The sequence below is a fragment of the Mauremys reevesii genome, linkage group 13 (assembly GCF_016161935.1).
Source record: "Mauremys reevesii isolate NIE-2019 linkage group 13, ASM1616193v1, whole genome shotgun sequence".
Taxonomy (NCBI): domain Eukaryota; kingdom Metazoa; phylum Chordata; order Testudines; family Geoemydidae; genus Mauremys; species Mauremys reevesii.
In genome coordinates this window covers 12,647,567-12,670,613 of record NC_052635.1, presented here as the reverse complement: position 1 = coordinate 12,670,613, position 23,047 = coordinate 12,647,567, and the positions used below count along the sequence as shown (strand labels likewise).

General features: G+C 63.6%; 2 protein-coding genes across 2 annotated transcripts; one reads left to right on the top strand and one right to left on the bottom strand.

The window, feature by feature from the left end:
• Nucleotides 1-1,284: 1,284 nt before the first annotated feature.
• On the bottom strand, nt 1,285-13,755 carry LOC120381318 (purine nucleoside phosphorylase). The gene is made up of 6 exons (XM_039499524.1): nt 13,562-13,755; nt 11,270-11,439; nt 8,682-8,785; nt 3,354-3,529; nt 2,814-3,004; nt 1,285-2,381 (listed from the first exon to the last, which is right to left on the bottom strand). The coding sequence occupies exons 1-6, from the start codon at nt 13,588-13,590 to the stop codon at nt 2,167-2,169; spliced, it is 885 nt and encodes a 294-aa protein (XP_039355458.1). The 5' UTR covers nt 13,591-13,755; the 3' UTR covers nt 1,285-2,166.
• Nucleotides 13,756-15,528: 1,773 nt separating this feature from the next.
• Nucleotides 15,529-22,417, top strand: PIP4P1 (phosphatidylinositol-4,5-bisphosphate 4-phosphatase 1). The gene is made up of 7 exons (XM_039498965.1): nt 15,529-15,856; nt 16,789-16,979; nt 17,419-17,525; nt 17,902-18,007; nt 18,876-18,928; nt 19,735-19,825; nt 20,068-22,417. The coding sequence occupies exons 1-7, from the start codon at nt 15,694-15,696 to the stop codon at nt 20,209-20,211; spliced, it is 855 nt and encodes a 284-aa protein (XP_039354899.1). The 5' UTR covers nt 15,529-15,693; the 3' UTR covers nt 20,212-22,417.
• The last annotated feature ends 630 nt before the right edge of the window (nt 22,418-23,047 follow it).

Sequence of the window (23,047 nt, the reverse complement as noted above, 5' to 3'; positions counted from 1 at the left end):
CGAGCTGGAGAGACTGGCTGGAGCCCTCTTGTGAGGGCAACTTGGCCCTCGCCTGCTAAGGCAGGGGGCTGGCGCCTTCCCCTGACCTGGCTGGCACTCTGCGAGAGGGGCCCTGGGGAGCGAGCCAGGCGGGCGGTTCCCCAGCACGCTGGGGTTGGCTGCATCGTGGCGGCCCCATCCAGGCACCCAAGCAACCCGGCCTTGGCTGACGCTTTGTCATGCTGAGCTCTCCTCAGCACCTGCTGCCCCCCAGCCCCCTCCCTACAACCGTCTCTCTTCTGCCCATGCAGCCAAGGTGGTTGTCCCCAGAACCAGGTGCAGACGAACGCTGGACGAGCCAGCATGCAACCGCAGGGGATGGCTGCCCCCGGGACAGGCCCCCGTTTGGTTTCCATCCGGGACACCTTTAGTAAGGCAAGGGAAAATCTGGGAGGGGCTCAGGACCAGCTCTAATTTTTCCCCACAGGGCCCAGCAGCTACAAGACGTGGGTCCACGGGCAAAGGCACCGAAAGCACCCGGGGTTTCTAGTTGGGCCGCTCTGGCGTAGGACATGGGCGCTCCGCTGAGCTCCAGAGAGAGAGCTGGGTCCACCCACTCAGGGCAGGAGCCGCCGGGTCTATGCACCGAGAGAGGATGTGCACGGGGGTGGGTCAGAGGAGACGAGGGGGGTTCAGATACCCCAGAGGGGGCTGGCTGGGGTCCTGTAATCACAGACACGGCAGGTGGGAAGGGACCTCGCGCGGTATCTAGTCCAGCCCCTGCACTAAAGCAGGGCCAAGTGACCCAAGACTAGCCCTGGTGGTGGTTTGTCCAACCCTGTCTGCCACACGATGCTCCTGGTAATCCAGCCATGACTCCCGTGCAGCCTGGGATGGTTGGACAGAGGAGCGGCCCTAGGGGTTCAGAGGCTCAGAGGGGAGGGCTAAAGGGGTTCACATGGTGATAGGTGGACAGGTATCTCAGGGGACAGAGATGGGGGACATCATGTGACAGCTGATCGGCAATGGGGCCTTGCCCCTGCCTGCCCAGGTTCTGTAGGACCCGACCCAGGGGGTTTCACCTATCAGTAGCCAAGTGGGCAGGCGGCCCCGCACTGTGGCAACTGGTGTTAAATGGCCAAGGACCCAATCCCTCTCTCCAACGTACAGAGGTGGGGAGCCGGTGTAGGAAGACAGGAGAGGACACAGAAATAGACCACACCCCTTGCAAGCCAAGCCCCGCCCCACAACACATAAACCCGCCCCAAAATTCTGTCAAACAAACTCAGCCGTAAGACTCCCTTGTTCTGTCATTGTTGTATTGTTAGCAATGCGCGCAACAGACAGAACGCAGCCGTGGAGTGGTCCTATGATAAAATGCAGCAGGGTTGTGAGGGGCAGAGCTGCCTGGTATTGGGGGAGCCGAACCCCCAGTTCATTGGGGGCTCCCCATTTCTGTGGCAGCTCTGAATCATCCCAGCTGCAAACTGGAGCATTGGTAACAAAACACATCACGGCAGAACAGCCGGAATGGTCCAACATGGGAATGTGAAGAGGGGGCCGGCTCCCACCTGCACCGAACACGGCCTAGCACCCGGACAGGGTTGGGCAGCCGTCCCCACCTCCTTGGCACTGAGCCAAGGGTTGGTCCCTTCCCCAGTGGGGGGGTTTGGATAACAACCCCCAAGATGTTCCCCCCCCACCTGTGAGTGGGCGGCACAGGCTCAGGCGAACCGCCCAGGGGATTTAGGAGCAGCATTCCTGTGGGCCGGAACACAGGGTCTTCTGTGGCGTCACTGGCCAGGTGACACTCCCCGGTAGTGCCAGCGATCGAGGCAGCTGCTTTCGGGGGGAGTGTCCCGGGCTGCATCCCTGGAAGGGGGCATTAGTGGGGGTTGGAGCTGAGACAGGGGCTTGGGCGGGAATCCCATGGTCTGCAGGACTCCAGCGGCCGCACCGTGAGTGCCACAGGATGCCAGGCTCGGACACCACTCCCCCATGAGGGAAAGGATGGAGGTCAGAGGCTGCCCGAGGGGGCTCTGGCCTGAGATCAGCGTACATGGGAGCCAGGAGCAACGGCCACAAAATCAAGAGTGTGGGGCAGGCTAGCAGAGTGAGCCGCAGGGGAGGGGGCAGGGCAGCAGTTTGCATTGGAGGCAGCTGCCAGGGGAGGGAACCCCCTGCCGGCTACACCAGACCTTTGCCGTTCATGCGCTCCAGCAACGCGGAGACCAGGCGCTCCAGCTTGACAGCGGCCTGGCACCCAGCCTCCAGCACCTCGGCGTGGTTGGCCTTCTCCCGGGTCCCGTACTCCAGCACCGACTTGTTGGTGATCAGAGAGAAGCCGAAGACGCGCAGGCCGCAGTGTCGGGCCACAAGCACCTCGGGCACCGTGCTCATCCCTGGGGGCAGAGCCTGCGTCAGCCTGCAGGGGGCGACAGAGAGCCGGCGACGCCCGGCTCCCGCCCCGCAGCTGCTCGCTCTTCCCATTCCCTCCTATGCTCCGTTCGTCCCTTCCCCTCCTTCCTTCCCTCCCTCCCCGTTCCCTCCTCTGCCCCGTTCCTTCCCTCCCTCCCTCCCCGTTCCCTCCTCTGCCCCGTTCCTTCCTTCCTTCCCTCCCCGTTCCCTCCTCTGCCCCGTTCCTTCCTTCCTTCCCTCCCTCCCCGTTCCCTCCTCTGCCCCGTTCCTTCCTTCCTTCCCTCCCTCCCCGTTCCCTCCTCTGCCCCGTTCCTTCCTTCCCTCCCCTGCCCCGTTCCCTCCACCGCCCCGGTCCTTCCCTCCCTCCCTCCCTGTTCCCTCCTCTGCCCCGTTCCTTCCCTCCCTCTGTGGCTCACCTACAGCGTCGGCTCCCAGCTGTTGCAGGAAGCGGCACTCAGCAATGGTCTCGAAGTTGGGCCCCCCCAAGGTGCAGTAGACGCCCTCGTGCAGGCTGGGGCCATAGCCCAGCTCCTTGCCCACTGTCAGCGCCATGCTCCGCAGCTGCTCGTCGTAGGCATCTGACATGGCGGGGAAGCGGGGCCCGAACCTATGTGGGCGGGGGAGGGGATAGAGCTCGTGGGGTGGTCGGAGACGGAGGTGCCCCCCCAACCCTTCCCGAAGCAGGGAATGGCCCAGGGGTCCCCTGTGCTGGTCCCTGGGGCTCCCACCCATTTCCGGGCTTTACACTGCTGCCACCATTGACCATGGCAAGGGAGGGGCACAGCTTCAGTGGGGCTGTAGGAAAACACGGCGCTGGGTGCCCAGGGGAGCAGCAGGGAGGGAGCATACTGGGTGCCCAGTCAGGGCCGGAGGGGGCCTGGTGCCTGGCAGGGCAGGGTGGGGCAGGGAGGGGAGGCGCAGGGTGCCCAGCGCAGGGGGAGGGAAGCAGCTCCTACCTCTCGTCGTTGGGGCCGCTCAGCGGGTTGATGCCAGCCAGGCCAGGCATGTTGATGTGGTCCCGGATCACCATGATGTCACCCACCTGATACCCGCGGTTGAGGCCGCCGGCCGCGTTGGTGACGATCAGGGTCCGTGCACCCAGCAGATGGAAGATCCGCACCGGGAACGTCACCTGTGGGGGGGGGGCAGGCAGGGATGGGGGCGGGTGGCCACCTCCAAAATTGGGGGGTGGGGGAGCAGCATCCAGTGCCAGACACTCCCCAGCCCTGGGTACCCCAGTACAGCTCTGCAGCTCCCCTCCCCCCATGCCCCTCACTCCTGAACCACAGCCCCCCGTGTCCCTCAGGGCTGGCCTTAAGGAAAATGGCGCCCGGGGCGAACTTATGTTTTGGTGCCCCTTGAGTTTCAGTATGTAGTACTTTCACTGCAGGGCGTTGGGGTGGGGGGGCTGTAGTGAAAACTCTTTTTTTTTTTTTGGCAGATAACTTAGAAAGAAGCCGTTGATTTCACTGTCCACACACAAATCCACAAATAAATCCATCAGTAATAAATAATTTATTTACAGCTAGGGAAAGCAAGAAAAATGCTGCTTGAGAACTTTTTAGAGTCAAAATTCAGTGATATAAACTTCTAAATTGGGCTTGTTACAAACGGACTAGTGAATTAATAGTTAAATCAACAAATCCTTTCTGGTTTTCGGATAGTTATTTTGTATATCTTGACATATGATACTTGGTGGGTTTTGCTGTTTTGTTGTAGTCATGTTGGTACCTGGATATTATTTTATATATAGACAGACACACACATACAGAGCGCATGAAAAGACAGCGGTTGACTTACCAAATGGGGGGGGGGGGGTCAGAGCTAATGAGGCCAATTGAATTAGGATGGATGTGGCTCATTCCCAACAGTTGACAAGAAGGTGTGAGTATCAACAGAGGGAAAATTATTTTTTGTAGTGACCCAGCCACTCGCAGTCTACAAGCCGTCAGGAACAGTATCCCCGACAATGTCACGGCAAACCTGGTGGCTGAGCTTTGTGACTTTGTCTTCACCCACAAACTATTTCAGATTTGGGGACGATTTATATCTTCAAGTCAGCAGCACTGCTATGGGTACCCGCATGGCCCCACATATGCCAACATTTTTATGGCTGACTTAGAACAACGCTTCCTCAGCTCTCGTCCCCTAACACCCCTACTCTACTTGCACTACATTGATGACATCTTCATCATCTGGACACATGGGAAGGAGGCCCTTGAGGAATTCCACCAGGATTTCAACAATTTCTACCCTACCATCAACCTCAGCCTGGACCAGTCCACACAAGAGATCCACTTCCTGGACACTACTGTGCAAATAAGTGATGGTCACATAAACACCACCCTATACCGGAAACCTACTGACCGCTATACTTACCTACATGCCTCCAGCTTCCATCCAGACCACATCACACGATCCATTGTCTACAGCCAAGCCCTAAGATACAAATGCATTTGCTCCAATCCCTCAGACAGAGACAAACACCTACAGGATCTCTACCAAGCGTTCTTAAAACTACAATACCCACCTGGGGAAGTGAGGAAACACTGACAGAGCCAGAAGGGTACCCAGAAGTCACCTACTACAGGACAGGCCCAACAAAGCAAGTAACAGAACACCACTAGCCATCACCTTCAGCCCCCAACTAAAACCTCTCCAGTGCATCATCAAGAATCTACAACCTATCTCGAAGGACGATTCCTCACTCTCACAGACCTTGGGAGACAGGCCAGTCCTCGCTTACAGACAGCCCCCCAACTTGAAGCAAATACTCACCACACAACAGAAATACTAACCCAAGAATCAATCCCTGCAACAAGCCCCGTTGCCAACTCTGTCTGCACATCCATTCAAGGGACACCACATCCGCCACACCATCAGTGGCTTGTTCACCTGCACATCTACCAATGTGATATATGCCATCATGTGCCAGCAATGCCCCTCTGCCATGTACACTGCCCAAACAGGACAGTCTCAACGCAAAAGAATAAATGGACACAAATCAGACATCCAGAATTGTAACATTCAAAAACCAGTAGGAGAACACTTCAACCTCCCTGGACACTCAATAACAGATTTAAAAGTGGCCTTTCTTCAACAAAAACACTTCCAAAACAGACTTCAAACGAGAAACTGCAGAACTGGAATTAATTTTCAAACCTGACACTATCAAATTAGGCCTGAATAAAGACTGGGAGTGGCTGGGTCACTACAAAAAATAATTTTCTGTTTGTTGATACTCACACCTTCTTGTCAACTTTTGGGAATGGGCAACGTCCACCTTGATTGCACTGGCCTTGTTAGCACTGACCCCACACTTGGTAAGGTAACTGCCATCTTTTCAGGTGCTGTATATATACACCTGCCTACTGTATTTGTCACTTCATGCATCTGATGAAGTGGGTTTTAGCCCACGAAAGCTTATGCCCAAATAAATGTGTTAGTCTCTAAGGTGCCACAAGGACTCCTCGTTGTTTTTGCTGATACAAACTAACACGGCAACCCCTCTGAAACCTATCCCCACTAGAGTTCTCTCTCAGTTTAAGGGCCTGATTGAAACTGTAAATCACAACAATCACACATTATCCTCAGTTCCATCCTCACACTAACAGCAGGAACCCCAGTGACTTTCAGAGGATGAATGAGGTTTGCAGGATATGGGATTAAGATGGGAGCAAAGAAAGGAGATTCCTTATTCTTAATCTTGATGCAGTATAGAAATGTACACAATATTGTGCCCAACAGTTTAGAGCAGGCCCTGCCCCGAAGAATTTCAGGGTACTGTTCAGTACAACTTGTAGTGAAAACAGAAACTGTTGAAAAAAGAACAGTGGGTAAACAAAGAGGGAGTGAATGAAAGGTAAATGGGCTTCAAGGAGGTCCCAGCAGGCAGGCAGGCATCACCCACTGTGACTCCCATTCCCACTCCTGTTCAAATGGGGGGGGGGCACATGGGGGAGCTGATCTCAGTCACACTCATTTATCTCCTATGCACCAGCCTGCCTGACTCTGGGGAGGCAGCGGCCCCCCCCCCGGGACCAAGCGAGTGAAGCTTCTGAGCCAGGGAGGGCAAGACCTTCAGCTGCTGATGCGGGCAGGGCAGAATTTAAAGGCTCCCCCCAAAAGCTGGAGTGTCCCTCCCCAGGCAGCCAGGCCTCCCCCTTGCCCTCAGGTCCCCTGTGGGAAAGCAGCTGTTCCCTCCTCCCTCCCCTACCTGACCTCTCCCTGCAGAGCTGAAGCAGCAGCCCTTCCTCCCTACTGCTCCCAGGCTCCCAACCATTTGGTGCAGTGCTGTCTGTTTCTCTCTCCTGTCCTGGCCCCAGGCTGCCTCCAGCAAGCAGGGGAGGGAGGGGGAGAGCTCGGCAGGCAAATCCTGGCAGAGAACTGGGGCGGTGGGGGGGAGGGTAATGTGACCCAGTGCCTGCCCCCGCATGGGTCACCTCTCTGCAGGGAAGGGAAGGGATGGGATGGGAGCAGGCAGGCTGCAGTAGCGCCCCCGGTGGTGCTCGCTGTGCCAAGCTAAATATATGTTCCTGTCCTGCCAGCAGTGCCAGAGAAAGGGCAACGCCGTCCCTGGACAAGTGGGGCTCTTAGGGAGGGAAGGGGAAGAGAAGGGGGTGTGGACCCGGACCTGCTCTACACTAACACACAACCAGATAGCAGGGCTGCTCCAGACCCCCGGTGAGCCGGAACAGACAGAGACAAGCTGCACACACACTCCTCCTTCAACACCCGCCCCCAACCTCGGCCGCCCACCCCAGCCATCAGGTCAGGACCCAGCACGGCCTGCCCCATGGTTTCTACAGGGGGCCCTCGGTCCCGGGAGAGTGGGGGACCTCCTCGGGCACCCAGCCCTGCTGCTGCTTCCACCAGGAGTTACCCGAGAGCGAGGCCTGGTCTACACTGGGTGGGGGGAATCGATCTAAGATACACAACTTCAGCTACGAGAATAGTGTAGCTGAACTCGACGTATCTTAGACTGACTTAGACTCACTTACTTTGCGTCCTCGCGGCGCGGGATCGACGGCCTCCGCTCCCCCGTCGACTCCGCTTCCGCCTCTCGCCACGGCGGAGTTCCGGAGTCGACGGCAGAGCGATCGGGGATCGATTTATCCCGTATACACTATAAATCGATCCCCGACAGATCGATCACGACCCGCCGGTAGACGTACCCTGAGCGAGGTCAAGCTGCACCTTGGATGTGGGTTTTCTCTCCACCCCCGCCCCTGGCTGGGCTGGCAGGAGTAAGGTCACGAGGGACAAGGGATGTATCAAATGCGCCCCCATCAGCACGTCGCCCTGGGCAGCTGCGCGTATCGGCCTGGCCAAAGGCCGGTCCTCACTCCTGACCCGCAGCCCCCCTCCCCTCCCCTCCCACCATGCCCCTCACTCCTGACCCGCAGCCCCCTCCTCCCCTCCCACCATGCCCCTCACTCCTGACCCGCAGCCCCCTCCTCCCACCATGCCCCTCACTCCTGACCCGCAGCCCCCTCCCCTCCCACCATGCCCCTCACTCCTGACCCGCAGCCCCCTCCCCTCACCATGCTCCTCACTCCTGACCCGCAGCCCCCTCCCCTCCCACCATGCCCCTCACTCCTGACCCGCAGCCCCCTCCCCTCCCCTCCCACCCGGCCCCTCACTCCTGACCCGCAGCCCCCCCTCCCCTCCCCTCCCACCAGGCCCCTCACTCCTGACCCGCAGCCCCCTCCCCTCCCACCATGCCCCTCACTCCTGACCCGCAGCCCCCTCCCCTCCCACCATGCTCCTCACTCCTGACCCGCAGCCCCCTCCCCTCCCACCATGCTCCTCACTCCTGACCCGCAGCCCCCTCCTCCCACCATGCTCCTCACTCCTGACCCGCAGCCCCCTCACCTCCCACCATGCCCCTCACTCCTGACCCGCAGCCCTCCTCCCCTCCCACCATGCCCCTCACTCCTGACCCGCAGCCCCCCCTCCCCTCCCACCATGCCCCTCACTCCTGACCCGCAGCCCCCCCTCCCCTCCCCCCATGCTCCTCACTCCTGACCCGCACCCCCCCTCCCCACCATGCTCCTCACTCCTGACCCGCAGCCCCCTCCCCTCCCACCATGCCCCTCACTCCTGACCCGCAGCCCCCTCCCCTCCCACCATGCCCCTCACTCCTGACCCGCAGCCCCCTCCCCTCCCCTCCCACCATGCCCCTCACCCCCAAACCACAGACCCCCCCACTACTGACCCGCAGCCCCCTGCTATCCCAGCCCTGGGCTCCCCGCACACCACCTCCCCCCCAGGGAGCCACTCACCGTCCCCCGCGGGTACCCCTCATACATGTGGAACCGGCCCTGCATCACCACACAGCTTACCCCCGCCAGCGTCCCGAACACCAGCTTCCCCGCATGGCCCACCACTGCCAGAGACGGGAAAGGGTTAAACGCCGGCCCCAGGGCCTCTTACGCAGTGTAGGCCCTGCCTCGCCTCTGCACCCCCTCGCCCCCCGACTTGTGCAGCCCCCCACCCTCGCCCTCTGCACCTCCCACCCCGCGCCCCATCTAGCCCATTATCCAGTATAGCCGCCCCTTCCCCGCCCCCACTCTCTGCTGCCCCCTAGTGCCCATTGTACCAATGGTTTTCAAACTTTTTTTCTGGGGACCCAGTTGAAGAAAACTGTTGATGCCCACGACCCAACGGAGCTGGGGACGAGGGGTTTAGGGTGTGGGAGGGGCTCAGGGCTGGGGCAGAGGTTTGGGGTGCAGGAGGGGGGTCGGGGCTCTGGGCTGGGGATGAGGAGTTTGGGGTGCAGCAGGGGCTCTGGGTTTGGGGGAGCTCAGGTTTGGGGCAGGGAGGGGGTTGTGGTGCGGGAGGGTGTCACGGCTGTGGGCTGGGGATGCAGGCTCTGGGGTGGGGCACGGGACTGGGGTGAGGGAGGGGGTCACGGCTCTGGGCTGGGGATGAGGAGTTTGGGGTGCAGCAGGGGCTCTGGGTTTGGGGGAGCTCAGGTTTGGGGCAGGGAGGGGGTTGTGGTGCGGGCGGCTGTGAGGGCTCAGGGCTGGGGGTGCAGGCTCTGGGGTGGGGCATGGGATTGGGGTGCGGGAGGGGGTCACGGCTCTGGGCTGGGGATGAGGAGTTTGGGGTGCAGCAGGGGCTGTGGGTTTGGGGGGGCTCAGGTTTGGGGCAGGGAGGGGGTTGTGGTGCGGGAGGGTGTCAGGGCTCTGGGCTGGGGGTGCAGGCTCTGGGGTGGGGCAGGGGATTGGGGTGCGGGCGCAGACTCACCTCCGGCAGCTCCCGGTCAGCAGTGCAGCCAGGGTGCATCACGGACTGCACTGTGCCCCAGAAGCAGCTGGAAGCGGGTCTGGCTCATAGGTGGAGGCATGTAAATGACTCCGCATGACTCTCACCCGCAGGCACAACCCCCGGGGGCGGTACTTGGAGCGGGGGCTGCGCGCGGAGCCCTGTGGCCCCCTGCCTAGAAGCTGGACCCGCTGCTGGCTGCTTCCGGGGCACAGCGCAGTGTCGGAAAGGCAGGCACTAGCCTGCCTTCGCCAGGCAGCACCGCCGACAGGACTTTTAACGGCCTGGTCGGGGGTGCTGACGAGAGCAAGGCGACCCAGCGCCTGACATGCCGCAACCAAGTAGTGGGTCGTGACTAGGGTGACCACATAGCTAGTGTGAAATATCAGGACGTGGGTGGGGGGTAATAGGCAGCTATATAAGGCAGAGCCGTGAATATCAGCACTGTCCCTATAAAATCGGGACATCTGGACACTAGTCGTGACCCACGGTTTGAAAAACACTGTTATACAGTACAGCCCCCCTTCCCTGCCCTCTGCTGCCCCCTAGTGCCCATTATACAGTACAGCCCCCCCTTCCCCGCCCCCACCCTCTGCTGCCCCTAGTGCCCATTATACAGTACAGCCGCCCTTCCCCACCCCCACCCTCTGCTGCCCCTAGTGCCCATTATACAGTATAGCTGCCCCTCCCCCTCTGCTGCCCCTAGTGCCCATTATACAGTATAGCCGCCCCTCCCCCACCCTCACCCTCTGCTGCCCCCTAGTGCCCATTATACAGTACAGCCTCCTCCCCACCCCTCCCCTCTGCTGCCCCTAGTGCCCATTATACAGTATAGCCGCCCCTCCCCACCCCACCCTCTGCTGCCCCTAGTGCCCATTATACAGTACAGCCTCCTCCCCACCCCTCCCCTCTGCTGCCCCTAGTGCCCATTATACAGTATAGCCGCCCCTCCCCACCCCCACCCTCTGCTGCCCCTAGTGCCCATTATACAGTACAGCCTCCTCCCCACCCCTCCCCTCTGCTGCCCCTAGTGCCCATTATACAGTACAGCCGCCCTTCCCCACCCCACCCTCTGCTGCCCCTAGTGCCCATTATACAGTACAGCCCCCTTCCCGCCCCACCCTCTGCTGCCCCCAGTGCCCATTATACAGTACAGCCTCCCTCCCCACCCCTCCCCTCTGCTGCCCCTAGTGCCCATTATACAGTATAGCCGCCTCCCCACCCCCACCCTCTGCTGCCCCTAGTGCCCGTTATACAGTACAGCCTCCTCTCCCCACCCCTCCCTCTGCTGCCCCTAGTGCCCATTATACAGTATAGCCACCCTTCCCCACCCTCTGCTGCCCCTAGTGCCCGTTATACAGTATAGCTGCCCCTTCCCGCCCCACCCTCTGCTGCCCCTAGTGCCCGTTATACAGTATAGCTGCCCCTTCCCGCCCCACCCTCTGCTGCCCCTAGTGCCTGTTATACAGTATAGCTGCCCCTTCCCCACCCCCACCCTCTGCTGCCCCTCGTGCCCATTATACAGTATAGCCCCCTCCCCCGCCCCCACCCTCTGCTGCCCCCTAGTGCCCATGATACAGTACAGCTGCCCCTCGCTGAGTACCTGTGCTCTGGGGAAAGTTGGGAATATCCGTGTAGTTAAAAACCACCGGATCCTTCACGTGGTCAGCCAGGCCCCCAAGGCCAGAGCCACAGATAATGGCCAAGCTGGGCCGGTGCTTGGTGTGATCCAGCAGCCAGTCGGCTGTTTCCCTGTACTGCTCGTACGTGTACCTGCCGGGGGAAAGAGACGTGAGAGAGTTAAACCGAATCATGTGCGTACACAGCAGGGCTGATCCCCTTCAGCAGGGGGTGCAGGGACACACACACAAACACACATACACAGATGGGCTGATCCCTTCCAGCAGGAGGCAGAGGGACACACACACAGTCGCTTTTTCTTTGTCGCTTTTTACACACACAGAGCAGGGCCCATCCCCTCCAGAAGGGGGTGCAGAGACACACACACACACACAGAGCAGGTCCCATCCCCTCCAGCAGGGGGCGCAAGGACACACACACACACACACACACACACACACACACAGAGCAGGGCCCATCCCCTCCAGCAGGGGGCGCAAGGACACACACACACACACACACACACACAGAGCAGGGCCTATCCCCTCCAGCAGGGGGCGCAAGGACACACACACACACAGAGCAGGGCCCATCCCCTCCAGCAGGGGGCGCAAGGACCCCTCCCCCAATCCAGCTCCCAGCCCATCTCAGAGGCCTGGCAGGGGCTGGCATGGGGGAGAAGAGGGGGCAGTGCAGAGCTGCAGGGTACAGGGGGCTGGAGCCAGGCTGGGCCAGAGGGAGGATGCCGGGGTGGTAGTGGCCATGGTGGGGCAGGATGGAATTGCCGAGCAAGGGGAAGAGACGGGGCCAGGGGGTGGGCAAGGCGCGAACCCCAGGGAGACCAGGGCGAGGGCAGGGACCTCTGAGCTGCCAGGCTCCTGGGCCAGTCCTGCAGGGAGCTGCCGGCTCTTCATCCCCAGAAGGGCCCCAGCCTGACAGGAGGCAGCACTTTACCAGCACCACCCACCCTGCCAGGGCAAGCAGGGAAATCGTCCCTCACCCCAGCTTTGCCGGTGCCCCTCCCTCCAAACCGCAGCCCCCGCTAGCCTGGGCCTGATCTCCGTCACTGGGGGGTGGAGAAGGGTGCTGGGAGGGGCAGAGTCAGGCAGGCTGGCCTGGGACTGCTCTCAGGCCTGTTGATCGTTAACTAAAGGGTGTGTGGGAAGGGGCGGGGAGCAGGGTCAGCCCAGGCCACTGGCGGGGAAGTGGCTGCCCCAGGGGCCCGTTACTCCGCAGGGCCCTGCGCTGGCAGGCTGCCATCTGGGCAGTGGTTTCCCGGAGTAGAGAGACGGTCTCTGCCCCAAATATCTGCTGCCTGCCCCCCCTCTCCCCAGATTGAGTCACATGTTGGGTTTTGGAGGGAAACTTGCCAAGCTAGCTGTTTGGTTCAGACGGCTTTGACTCATCCGGGTGCTGGGGGAGCCTGGAAGCACCGTGAACATGAGAGTCCAGTCTTAGCAAGGGGTGGAATAGCAGGGCACTGTGGGGCGGGACTCAGGGGCACTGGTAAACTCTCCTTGCAGCTGCCAGATCAGGGCCAGCGCCCCCTGGAGTGGAACAGCCCCATGCCCCATTCCCTGCCCCCCCTGAGCCATCCAGTCCCCCCCCCCACCTGCCAGCAGGGCATTAGGGGGTCACGGAGAGTCCCACATTCCCTACAGGAACAGAGAACCCCTCACCCATTATGAGTGGGTCAGAACTAGCCCTCCTGCACCAGGCTGGGGTCACTGTGCAGGGCTCCCCACAGCTGGGGGTGCAGCGCAGCAGGGGGCACTGGGCTGTGGGGGAGTACAGCAGCTGGCACAGCAGGGGCGCTGTGCCACAAGGGGAGTACAGTGGAGGCACCAGGCTACAGGGGGGCACAGCAGGGAGCACAGGGGGGATATAGCAGGGGGTGCTGGGCTGCGGGGGGCACAGCAGAGGCGCTGGGCTGGGGGGAGCGCAGCAGGGGGCGCTTTCCCCAGGCAGACCCATTGCCCAGCACTACAGGATCATCCCAGCCCCGACCTGGGGTCCTGGGCCCAGTGCCAGCTGCTGTCAGTGCCAGGGCTCCCCCAGACTGCCCGGCACCCCCCCCCCCCACACACACTCACCAGCCCCCAGCGTCTAGACACCCTCTCAGGGCATCAGTGGCAGAGATCCCAGGAGACCTGGCTCCCAGCCCGCCCCCGTAACCACTAGCCCCCCCTCCCATCCCTGGGGATAGAACCCAGGAGTCCCGGTCCCCGGCCTTCCCGGAGAGGACCCAGGAGTCCGCCCCTCCCCCCGCGCACACCTGCACTCCTCCGATGCTGCCGGCTCCATGGCGGGTCCGGGCGATGCTGAGGCGGGCGCGGCCGGGCCCGAGTAACTCTGGCTGCTTCGCCCCGCCCCCGGCCCGGCCCCGCCAGCCCCAGCTCGCTCCCTGCCCTGCACCGGCTCCGGGGGAGAGCCCCACACCCCGTCCTCCAGCAGCCGGGGAGACCCCCCCCCCGCACCTAGCCGCCCAGTGCTCAGGGGCGAGATCCCCCATTTTAGCCCCTCAGCGCCAGACACCCCCCAGTACAGCCCTCCAGCATTGGGGGAGACCCTCCACTCCCAGACCCCCAGTGCCCAGGGGAGACCCCCCCATTCCCACACCCTCACTGCCGAGGGGAGACTCCCCCATTCCCAGCCCCCCAGCACCAGGGGGAGACACCGCGTTCTAGCCCCTCACCATTCCCAGCCCCCCAGCGCCAGAGAAACCCCCCTTTCCAGCCCACCCGCACTGGGGGAGACCCTCTACACTGCCCCCCCTTCCCAGCCCCTCAGTACCCAGAGGAGACCCCCCATTCCAGCCCCCCAGCACCTGGGGAGACCCCATAGTTCTAGCCCCCATTCCCAGCCCCCCAGCGCCAGGGGGAAGACCCCATTCTATCCCCTCCTCATTCTCAGACCCCCAATGCCAGAGACACCACCCTACCCCCACACCCCGGCACCAGAGACCCCCCCCAATCTAGCGCCCCTATCCCCAGAGATACCTCCATTCCAGCCCCAGCGCCAGAGACACCCCTCAATCCAACCCCACTACACCCAGACTCCCGGCGTCAGAGACACCCCGAATCCAGCCCCCAACGCGCCAGAGACACCCCCTTTCCAGCCCCTACTGCCAGCCCCAGTGCCAGACACCCCGAATCCAGCCCCCCAACGCGCCACAGAGACACCCCCTTTTCCAGCCTCCCTACTGCCAGCCCCCCAGAGCCAGACACCCCCGAATCCAGCCCCCCAACGCGCCAGAGAGACACCCCCCTTTCCAGCCTCCCTACTGCCAGCCCCCAGAGCCAGACACCCCAGAATCCAGCCCCCAACGCGCCACAGAGACACCCCCTTTCCAGCCTCCCTACTGCCAGCCCCCAGTGCCAGACACCCCAATCCAGCCCCCAACGCGCCAGAGACACCCCCACTCTAGCCCCCCGGCTCGGGGAGTGACCAAACCTCCCGCGATTCGGGGCTCTCTCTTACACGAGTAACTGTAACCCCCCGCCCCCGCCCCCGCCCCCTGCTTGTTCGCCCTCTCCCGGCGCTGGAGCGACCCCCCCCCCCCCGCAGCCCCCCTGGCGGGGAGATGGGCTCGGGGGCGGGGCCACATGCCTCCCCCGAAGCGAAATGGGGGGTAAATTTACGAGGGGGGGGACGGGAAAACCCCCGGCGGGGCTGGGAGATCGGGGGCGGAGCCTGCAATGGCCCCGCCCCTCGGCGCGCTCAGTCTCGCCCCACAGGCCCAGTTCCCGCCTCCCCCTGACAAGCAGCCCGAGGGTTGCGGGGGGCGGGGCTATAAGGAAGGTCGTTGCCAGGCAGTGGGAGGGGCCAGCGCTGGGGGAGGGGTTATGGCCCTAACATGGGAAACAGCCAACTGCGCCTGGAGGGCGGGGCGGGGCATCCAATGGAGGCGGGGCTTGGTGGGAAGTCACATGGACAGGGCGAGTTGGACGCCCGCCAACGGCGAGGGCCGGCGGGGTCGCGGGAGGGGTAGTTGTTGTGTCCAGCCAATCAGGAGGCGAGAAAGTGATGACGCTCAACGGACTGAGCGATTGGCCAATCAGAGAATTCCGCCTTCATCATGTGGGACTGATTGAGGGGACCAGCCAGTAAGAGAAGCCTCCGAGGTCACGTGGGAAAAGGCGCCGTTGGTCGAGCCATTGAGGGAGCCCAGTTCGGGTCACATGAGGAGGGCGACGAATCCAGCCAATAGGCGGGGAGAACTGATGTCACGTGCGGGGAAGTGGCCGCCGCCAGTCAATGAGAGGACGGCATGGGCTCACGTGACGCTAGGGTAGCGTGAGGGCTACCCCGTTGCATTTTGGCCAATAGGAGGCCGCCCCCCTCACGTGACCCAGAACGTCACTGCGGGAAGCCGGGGACGGGCGCTACGGCAGCCGGGAAGCGGCGATGTCGGGGGACGGCGAACGCTCCCCGTTGCTGCCCGCGGAGCTTGGCGAGCCGGGCACTGCCGGGGCGGGCGGGACCCTGGCCGGGCCTGGCGGGCTCGTGCCCTCCGCGCCGCTCCCACCCTACGGGGGCCCCGCGGCAGGGAAGCCGGCCCCGCCCCATGGTGAGCGGCCCCGCCCCAGGGCCCCGCAGGGGCGGGGCCGTATGGGCGGGGCTGTGGGGGGCTGCAGGTTACGGGGCGGGGTTAGGGGTCTCGGTGGGCGGGGCTGTGGGGGCTGCAGGTTACGGGGCAGGGTTAGGGGTCTCGGTGGGCGGGGCTGTGGGGGGCTGCAGGCTCCGGGGCGGGGTTAGGGGTCTCGGGGGCGGGGCTGTGGGGCCTGCAGGTTACAGGGCGGGGTTAGGGGTCTCGGTGGGCGGGGCTGTGAGGGCTGCAGGTTAGGGGCGGGGTTAGGGGTCTCGGTGGGCGGGGCTGTGGGGGCTGCAGGTTAGGGGCGGGGTTAGGGGTCTCGGTGGGCGGGGCTGTGAGGGCTGCAGGCTCCGGGGCGGGGTTAGGGGTCTCGGTGGGCGGGGCTGTGGGGGGCGGCAGGTTACGGGGCGGGGTCAGGGGTCTCGGTGGGCGGGGCTGTGAGGGCTGCAGGTTATGGGGCGGGGTTAGGGGTCTCGGTGGGCGGGGCTGTGGGGCCTGCAGGTTACGGGGCGGGGTTAGGGGTCTCGGTGGGCGGGGCTGGGGGGGGCTGCTGGTTACGGGGGGGGGGGGGGGGTCTCGGTGGGCGGGGCTGTGGGGCCTGCAGGTTACGGGGCGGGGTTAGGGGTCTCGGTGGGCGGGGCTGTGGGGGCTGCAGGTTACGGGGCGGGGTCAGGGGTCTCGGTGGGCGGGGTTAGGTGTATCGGTGGGCGGGGCTGTGGGGGCTGCAGATGTCAGGGAGGGGCTGGTGGGCGGGGCTAAGGGAACTGGGCGGAGCTCTGCGGGTTGCTGAGCTGAGGGCTGGAGGGTGGCACTGGGACTGGGGAAGGAGCTTGGGGAGGTGGCCGTGGCTAAGGGGCCTAGCACAGGCTGGCTTATGGGTGGCTGTAGCCTGTGGTTCCCTTGCCCAGGCTTCCCACCGTTCCCAGACGGGCATCCAGCTGTGCTGCCCGGCGAGGACCCCCCGCCCTACTCCCCCATGGCCAGCCCCGACAGTGGCAGCGCCCCCATGATCACCTGCCGCGTCTGCCAGAGCCTCATCAACGTGGAGGGCAAGATGCACCAGCACGTGGTGAAGTGCAGCGTCTGCAACGAGGCCACGGTGAGCTGGGAGCCCCGTGGGGGCTGGGCCAGGCTGGGGTGATCTTGAGGCTGTCCCTGGGGGGCTGGATCCCCCATTAACCTCCCCACGAGGTCCCTCTACCCTCTTCCCTTGCCGTATGCCTGTCTCTGTCTTTCCAGCGAGCCTGGCTGGGGCCTCTGAGGGGCCCCCCAGGAATGGGAGGGATTTGGGGGTTGTTTGTTGGCCCCTGGCAGAAGGTGTCGGAAGAAGGTTACCCTGTAGAGCTGGAATGGTAATTCTCAGCTCTGAAGATCCCCTTGGGATCTGGCTGGAGCTGGGAGACCCCAAGGCTGGGACCAGGGGAAGTGGAGCAAAAGGTCTGAGCTTGCTGTGCTGCCTCCAGAGCCAGGGATAGAACCCAGGTGTCCTGGCCTCCAGCACCCCCCAGGCTCAGGCCTCCTCTTTGTCTCTGCTGCAGCCGATCAAGAACGCTCCCCCAGGGAAGAAGTATGTGAGATGTCCCTGCAACTGCCTGCTGATCTGCAAGGTGACGTCCCAGCGCATCGCCTGTCCCCGGCCCTACTGGTGAGCCATGGAGAGGGTTCCCCTGCTGTCCTGGGCTGGGGGGGAGGGGAGGCACGGCACCGAGGGCACACCGGGCCTGGGTGATGCTTCCCGGGGCTCCTGAGTGGGAGGAAACCTTGTCTGTGCCCGACCAGCCTTCGCTTCAGGAACACAACTTGCATTGTAGATACAACGCCCTCGCTCTCAGCCATGCAGATGTCTCGTGGTGAATTATAGTGTGCAGCTATCGGACCCCAGGGATCCCTGTAACCTCCTGGGCACCCCCTGTGCCCCCTGCCAGTTGGCACCAGTGGTCCCTGGGTCACAGCCGGACTTGGTACCCAGGACAGGGCAGGGCTCCAGTTTCATCTGTGTTGCTTTCTCTCCCCTGCTGCAGCAAAAGAATCATTAACCTGGGCCCGGTGCACCCGGGGCCCCTGAGCCCTGAGCCTCAGCCTGTGGGAGTGCGGGTCATCTGTGGGCACTGCAAGAATACTTTCCTGGTAAGCAGGGGCAGCCAGGACTCTTGGGTTCTGTCCCTGGCTCTGGGAGGGGTGCGGGGTGTTGGGGGGTTCAGCCGGGGGTCTGGGAACCAGGACTCCTGTGTTCTGCCTGTGGGAAGGGAGTGGTGTCTTGTGAGTAGAGATAGGGGGAGGCTGGGAGCCAGGACTCCTGGGTTCTATATTTGGCTCTAGGAGGGGAGTATAGTGGATAGGGCAGGAGGCTGGGAGCCAGGACTCCTGGGTTCTGGCTGGGGGAGGGACGTGGGGTGTAATGGGTAGAGCGGGAGGCTGGGAGCCAGGACTCCTGGGTTCTGGCTGGGGGAGGGACGTGGGGTGTAATGGGTAGAGCGGGAGGCTGGGAGCCAGGACTCCTGGGTTCTGGCTGTGGGAGGGCTGTGGGGTGCAGCGGGTAGAGCGGGAGGCTGGGAGCCAGGACTCCTGGGTTCTGGCTGGGGGAGGGACGTGGGGTGCAGCGGGTAGAGCGGGAGGCTGGGAGCCAGGACTCCTGGGTTCTGGCTGGGGGAGGGATGTGGGGTGTAATGGGTAGAGCAGGAGGCTGGGAGCCAGGACTCCTGGGTTCTGGCTGGGGGAGGGGAGTGGGGTGCAGCGGGTAGAGCGGGAGGCTGGGAGCCAGGACTCCTGGGTTCTGGCTGGGGGAGGGCTGTGGGGTGTAATGGGTAGAGCGGGAGGCTGGGAGCCAGGACTCCTGGGTTCTGGCTGGGGGAGGGGAGTGGGGTGCAGCGGGTAGAGCGGGAGGCTGGGAGCCAGGACTCCTGGGTTCTGGCTGGGGGAGGGACGTGGGGTGCAGCGGGTAGAGCAGGAGGCTGGGTTTCCCATGTGTGTTTCTCTCTGGTTCTCATTCTCCCAGTGGACAGAGTTCACAGACCGCACCTTAGCCCGCTGCCCGCACTGCCGCAAAGTGTAAGTTTCTTGCCCCTCCCCACGGCGAGACCCATTGCCCTGGGCCACAGCTACAGGCCAGAGAGAGGCCTGGTCCTGGGGGTGGGAGTCGGCCCTCATGGGCTTGGGAGGCCGAGGAGTGGAAGGGGCTGGGAAAGCGAGGCCTAAGTGTGGGGTCTAAGGGCATGGGGAGTGGTTGAGCTCAGAGGCAGGACTCCTGGGTTCTCTCCCCGGCTCTGGGAGAGGAATGGGGTCTAGTGGGCGGGGGCAGGGGGCCAGGACTTCTGGGTTCTCTCCTCGGCTCTGGGAAGGGAATGGGGTCTAGTGGGCGGGGGCAGGGGGCCAGGACTCCTGTGTTCTCTCCCCAGCTCTGGGAAGGGAATGGGGTCTAGTGGGCGGGGGCAGGGGGCCAGGACTCCTGGGTTCTCTCCACGGCTCTGGGAAGGGAATGGGGTCTAGTGGGCGGGGGCAGGGGGCCAGGACTCCTGGGTTCTCTCCCTGGCTCTGGGAAGGGAATGGGGTCTAGTGGGCGGGGGCCGGGGGCCAGGACTCCTGGGTTCTCTCCCCGGCTCTGGGAAGGGAATGGGGTCGGGGGCCAGGACTCCTGGGTTCTCTCCCCGGCTCTGGGAAGGGAATGGGGTCTAGTGGGCGGGGGCAGGGGGCCAGGACTCCTGGGTTCTCTCCCTGGCTCTGGGAGGGGAATGGGGTCGGGGGCCAGGACTCCTGGGTTCTCTCCCCGGCTCTGGGAAGGGAATGGGGTCTAGTGGGCAGGGGCAGGGGCCAGGACTCCTGGGTGTCCATGTCTGACTCTGACTCTCTCCCCCCAGCTCCTCCATCGGGCGCAGGTACCCCTGGAAGAGATGCATCTGCTGCCTCCTCCTGGGTGTCGTAGTGGCTGTAGCTGCCACAGGCCTAGCGGTGAGTGTGGGACCGGGGCAGGGGAGCGGGCTGTGCTGATGGAGCCGTAAGACTGCCCAGGGCGTCCGAGTCTCTGTGCTGCCCTGGGAGAAAGGGGGCATTGAGTGGGGAGGGGCCTGTTGGACATAGAACCCAGGAGTCCTGATTCCAAACCCCTCCCCCCGCAACCATTAGCCCCCCCTCCCCGCGCAGAGCCGGGCTGGAACCCAGGAGTCCTGACCCTGCTGTCTCTCTCCGCGCAGTTTGGCACATGGAGGCACGCCCGGCGGTACGGCGGGATCTACGCCTCCTGGGCGCTGATCATTCTGCTGGCCGTGCTGTGTCTGGGCCGGGCCATGTACTGGGCCTGCATGCGAGTCAGCCACCCCGTCCAGAACTTCTCCTGAGCCGCCCCTGCCGCGCGGATCAGCCAGCTCCTGCCCAGCCCCCTGGTCCGCTCCTGTGCCTCTCGCCTTGCTCCTGCTCCCCTCCCATCCTGCCGGAGCCTGAGCAGGAGACCCCCACGGGACGGGACCAATGGCGGCGGCTGCGGTGGTCTCAAGGGCAAGGGGCCCGCCAGCCCAAGAGGGCAGCTGAACTCTGGTAGTTCTGTCTGGACCAACCCGAGAGGGAGCTGGATTCCAGTGGCTTGGCTGGGACCCACCACCCAGGAGACCGGGAACCCACCCAGCCAAGGGACACTGGGTGACAGAGAGAGGACACCCCCGCTCCCCTCCCCAAGGGAGACTGGATGATGGAGCTGGGACCCACCACCCCAGAGACCCCACACACCCAAAGGACACTGGACGATAGAGCTGGGACCCACCACCCCAGAAACCCCACGCACCCAAGGGACACTGGATGACGGAGCTAGGACCCCCCCACCCAAGGGACACTGAACGATGGAGCTGGGACCCACCACCCCGGAGACCCCACGCGCTCAAGGGACACCGGACGATGGAGCTGGGACCCACCACCCCAGAAACCCCACGCACTCAAGGGACACTGGATGACAGAGCTAGGACCCCTCCACCCAAGGGACACTGGACAATGGAGACGGGACTCACCACCCTTGAGACCCCATGCACCCAAGGGACCCTGGACAATGGAGTTGGGACCCACCATCCCCTCCCAAGGGACACTGGACGATGGACCTGGGACCCACCACCCCGGAAACCCCCCGCACCCAGGGGACACTGGAGCTGGAACCTCCTCCCCTCTCCACAACACCCTCTGCACCCAAGGGACCCTGGCTGACAGAGCGGCAACCCAGTGCCCAGGATGAGGTGGCCGCTTAGTCACTGAGCGTCCCACATCCGTCCTGATGGGGGCACTGCCATGCCCAGCACCTCCTTGGTCTGCAGGGAAGTGGCGTGGGAGGTGGCCCCACAGTGGGGGGGCATTGAGTACATTCTGGGGGGGTGGGACCCGCTGGGGAGGGGAGCTGACACCGGGGGATGAGAAGGATTCAGCTCACTGCTGCTTCATGATGGGGTCACCTCTTAGACCACCATTCACCCCACTGATCTGTGCTCTGTCAGCCATGCCCCCCGCCTCCCAAGCCGGCCTGTCCCTGCCCTGGGGCCACATCGGAGCTGGCGCCTCCTAGAGGGGACAGACCCCATGTCCCGTTCCCTTCCTCACTGACCCAGCCTGTCCCTGCCCTGGGGCCAGGTGGGAGCCGGCGCCTCCTAGAGGGGACAGACCCCATGTCCCGTTCCCTTCTCACTGACCCAGCCTGTCCCTGCCCTGGGGCCAGGTGGGAGCCGGCGCCTCCTAGAGGGGACAGACCCCATGTCCCGTTCCCTTCTCACTGACCCAGCCAGTCCCTGCCCTGGGGCTAGGTGGGAGCCGGCGCCTCCCAGAGGGGACAGACCCTGGGCCCCTTTCCCTGCCCCCCCCCGAGCCAGCCAGTGTCCACCCTGGGGCTGGATGTGAGCCAGGGCTGCCTAGAGGGGACAGGCCTGTGCCCCTGCTCTGTTTAGGGACCAAAGGTAACTTTTATTTGGGTGGGGGAGCTGGGGGGGGGGCAGCCCCTGTCCCAATCCCAATCCTCCCCCCGGCAGGGGCAGCTGGGGGTGCTGTCTCTGCTGCCCGGGGGGAAGCTGCTCTGGGTTTGCTCTCTTCCCCCCCCCACCTCCCCGCCCGGCTGCTCTGGTTCTTTGCACATTCCTGGGGGTGGGGAGCCAATGGGTAATAGCCCCCTTGCATGGGGGCCCTGAGCCTTCCCAGCATGCCTGTGAGCTCCCCCCCCCCCCAGGGCCACCCCTTCCCATCCAGCCCCTCACCCCCCCCTTGGGCTGATGGCTGCAGCCTGGGGAGCAGAGCGCTGCCCCCATTGCTGCATGGGGTGTGTGATACTAACTCAGTCCCCTCTCGACACGCCTCTTGGCTGGGCCCTGCCTCCTCGGGGGTGTGGTTTGAGGACCCCCAGGGGGCTGCAGGGGACCAGGGGGAGCTCCCCAGAGGGCTGGTGATGAGGGGCGCCTGGTGCTGGCCTCCCGCTCGGGGAGGGAGAACGGAACATCTCCGGCCTTGGTTCTTCAGGGATCTTTGCGGGGTGGGACGGGTTCATCCCCTTTGCTGGGGCTCCTCGCTGCTCTGGCTTGTACATACGGACCCCTCCCCTGTACATAGCTATTTAAATCCAGCCCCAGGCTCCTTCCCCCTCCCCACCCCACCCTGTGCAGCGCTACTTTAATCCGGTGTGTCTGGCCCAGCCTGGGGAGGGCTGGCCTGATGGACACCCTGACTGTAAATAAAGAGATTCCACATGCCACCCACCTGCCTGGCTCCCTCGCTCTGCCCCACGGTGACGGGGGGGGCTGGGTCTGTTGCCAGGCTGAGAGCCTACCAGCTCGTTACACCACAGGGGCAAAAGAACAGCCACGGATGGGGGGGGGGGTGGGGGCGGGGGCACACTCCTCGGCCAGCCCGCCCGCACTGTGAGGCCTGATCTGAGCTGGTACCCCCTGGAGGGAAAAGGCCCCATGTCCCATCCCCACCCCAAGCCAGCCAGTCCCTGCCATGGGGCTGGCACCCCCTAGGTGGGCGGTCCTTGAAGGTGTCTGAGGTATCCAGCTAGGGGGCCGATTGGAGCTCAGTCCCGAGTGCTGGCACCCCCTAGAGCCTCCTGCTCCTGCCTTGGATGTGGATTTCTGGGAGGGGAGTGGGGTCTAGTAGTTATAGCGGGGAGCCAGGACTCCTGGGTTCTCTCCCAGCTCTGGGGGGTGGGAGGGGCAG

Bases quoted from the DNA above. Each gene is read 5' to 3' on its own strand.
- LOC120381318 (XM_039499524.1), bottom strand. From the start codon at position 13,590: ATGGAGCCGGCAGCATCGGAGGAGTGCAG. The intron at 8,786-11,269 runs GTACTCAGCGAG...CGTCTCTGGCAG, and splicing joins CAACTTTCCCCAGAGCACAG to TGGTGGGCCATGCGGGGAAG. The intron at 2,382-2,813 runs GTGAGCCACAGA...CTCTGCCCCCAG, and splicing joins GCTGGGAGCCGACGCTGTAG to GGATGAGCACGGTGCCCGAG.
- PIP4P1 (XM_039498965.1), top strand. From the start codon at position 15,694: ATGTCGGGGGACGGCGAACGCTCCCCGTTGCTGCCCGCGGAGCTTGGC. The intron at 15,857-16,788 runs GTGAGCGGCCCC...TCCCTTGCCCAG, and splicing joins GAAGCCGGCCCCGCCCCATG to GCTTCCCACCGTTCCCAGAC. The intron at 17,526-17,901 runs GTGAGCCATGGA...CCCCTGCTGCAG, and splicing joins GCCTGTCCCCGGCCCTACTG to CAAAAGAATCATTAACCTGG.